This window comes from Electrona antarctica, assembly GCF_951216825.1.
Source record: "Electrona antarctica genome assembly, chromosome: 12".
In the NCBI taxonomy this organism is placed as follows: domain Eukaryota; kingdom Metazoa; phylum Chordata; class Actinopteri; order Myctophiformes; family Myctophidae; genus Electrona; species Electrona antarctica.
Window position 1 is genome coordinate 26,118,338 of NC_136793.1, and position 2,500 is coordinate 26,120,837.

Genomic DNA, 2,500 nt, shown 5'->3' on the forward strand with positions numbered 1-2,500 from the left:
AACGGGCTCCGGGAGACGCCGCAGTTTGTGGAGGCCATCGAGAGCGTGCGGGCCATCTGCAGCAACTACAGCCGCCAGGGCCTGCCCTCGTACCCCAACGGATACCCTTTCCTGTTCTGGGAGCAGTACGTCAGCCTACGCCACTGGCTCCTGCTGTCCATCAGCGTGGTGCTGGCCTGCACCTTCCTGGTCTGTGCCCTCTTCCTGCTCAACCCCTGGACCGCTGGCATCATTGTGAGTGTGGCGAACAAGAGAGAGCTGAACCGTGGTCCGAGAAGCCACAGTTGGTAGTCTCGCGTGACCAGACAGTTGCCTCCTGCAATTTTCCATCATACAGTCTGGAACATGGAAGCTCTGATCATGAGCTGCAAGCGATAAAGCGGAAGTGAAGCCTCCTCCCCACTTCCGTTTCATCTTTACAGTCACGCAAATGTATCCTATTATAAATCGAAATCATCTAAGCATATATAGCTTGCTGCTTAACAGAAATGGATATTCAAATTATAAATGTAAAGATATTTTAAAATGTATTTTCGTGAACGGAAATGCCAGCTTCCTTACTCAGATTTCGGGAGGTTTAGTTCCAGACTATATAGCATTCGGAGATCGTGGAATAGTTGTCTGGCTACGCGAGACTACACACAGTTGGAGAAAGATGGATCTACAAGCTCAAAACACATGTGTTGCATTGTGAGCTTGTAGATCTGCTATTTTCACTGCATGTTAGCCTATCTTTTGCTCTGACGCTAGGGTTTGTGTGGTTAAGCTTATCATCAGGGCATGTGTTGCATTGTTTAAATAGGATGGTGATGTGCGGCAGAAAGGCAGGGACATGCAGCGAGTTAGATTCTGATGACAAATCCCATTCTCCTTTTCTCCCTCCATTATGTCCTCCTCTCTCCTTTTTTCGTGTTGTTTTACGTGTGGTCCTGAAGACATCTTTGAGAGGAGCAGGGGCTGCTGTGTGTTATTGTAGTCCCACAGCCACCACTGTTTATCCTGTGCTGTTTTGTCAGGCCTCGTCTGTTTAGTCTACTTCAAGTCTCCCAGACACCACTGCTCAAATAAATGGGGAAAGGACATAAAGTTGCCCAGGCAACTGACTCCCACTCTAAACTTCTTTCTTTTCTTTTTTAAAATAAAAGGTTAGATTTTCTTTCCATCTTCTATAGAGGGGTTTCCAAGGATACGCACAAAACATGCGTTCACATGTACGCACATGGGATCGACGCACAGAAACATGGCCCTCCCCCTGCACACGCAGGCCCATATAAGCTCCAACATGCTTGTATGTGTACACACACATACACATACTGTACATAATAGTATTCACACAGTCACACAGAGAGTAATATGTATGCACAGTCTACACTCAAACTCTTTTGGCTCAGGGCACCGCTATGTTATTTTCACTCGAACACCTTATTGATATATGGCATCTGCTACTAGGCTACTTTGTCTTTTAGCATAATGTTCTATCATTAAAATATGATTATTGCTATGCTATTATTATGTTATTATTATTATAAGATGATATAATAATCATAATAATAATATATGATGACATCAGGGATGTCCATCAGATCTGCAGCATGACGTAAGTGTGAGGACTGCATAACTCAAATATCAAATTATTATATGGCACCCACTGGGCTGGTGTCACGGCACCCACTGGGCTGGTGTCACGGCACCCACTGGGCTGGTGTCACGGCACCCACTGGGCTGGTGTCACGGCACCCACTGGGCTGGTGTCACGGCACCCACTGGGCTGGTGTCACGGCACCCACTGGGCTGGTGTCACGGCACCCACTGGGCTGGTGTCACGGCACCCACTGGGCTGGTGTCACGGCACCCACTGGGCTGGTGTCACGGCACCCACTGGGCTGGTGTCACGGCACCCACTTTGATAAGATCCTGGCCTACACGCGTAGGTGCATAAACACATGCATTGCGCACAATTGTCAGAGGCATGCATGTGCATGTGAAAACACACACAGACATGCAACGCTCTGGTTTTTCTCTCTGGGGGTTTCTATTTTATGACAGGCAGTGGCCAGGCCACCCGAGCCCTCTAAAGAGGGGAGGAGGGGACCTCATGTTCATCCTTCAGGCTTTACAAGCGAGATGAAAAGACAAGTTATGGAGCGGCTTCCAGTTGAACCGTTTGCTCTGCCCAGGCCAGACCACCGCCAGCCCTAAATCCTCAGACCCCCAACCCTCCAGCTATCTGCCCTGACACCCACCTCTCTCTCTCTCTCTCTCTCTCTCTCTCTCTCTCACACACACACACACACACACACACACACACACACACACACACACACACACACACACACACACACACACACACACACACTAGAGTGAATCCCTCCCCCCACCCACCTTAGACCACTTCAAAGGGTTTGGGCCTCCTGTAACCTGACACCTGTCAGCTGATAATGGCATTTACTCCTAGCTCCTGTCCTGCTCGCCTCAGAACAGCCCCCACACACACACACAC

The 2,500-nt window shown here is 49.0% G+C and overlaps 1 protein-coding gene across 1 annotated transcript in view; it reads left to right on the plus strand.

Moving 5' to 3' along the window:
* ptch1 (patched 1) overlaps positions 1-2,500 on the plus strand; it is a 66,165-nt gene that overhangs the window by 52,434 nt on the left and 11,231 nt on the right. The window contains exon 18 of the mRNA XM_079517139.1: positions 1-234. This exon is cut by the window's left edge and continues 47 nt beyond it. Within this exon, the coding sequence (XP_079373265.1) occupies positions 1-234 (234 nt within the window). The remainder of the gene's footprint in view (positions 235-2,500) is intronic.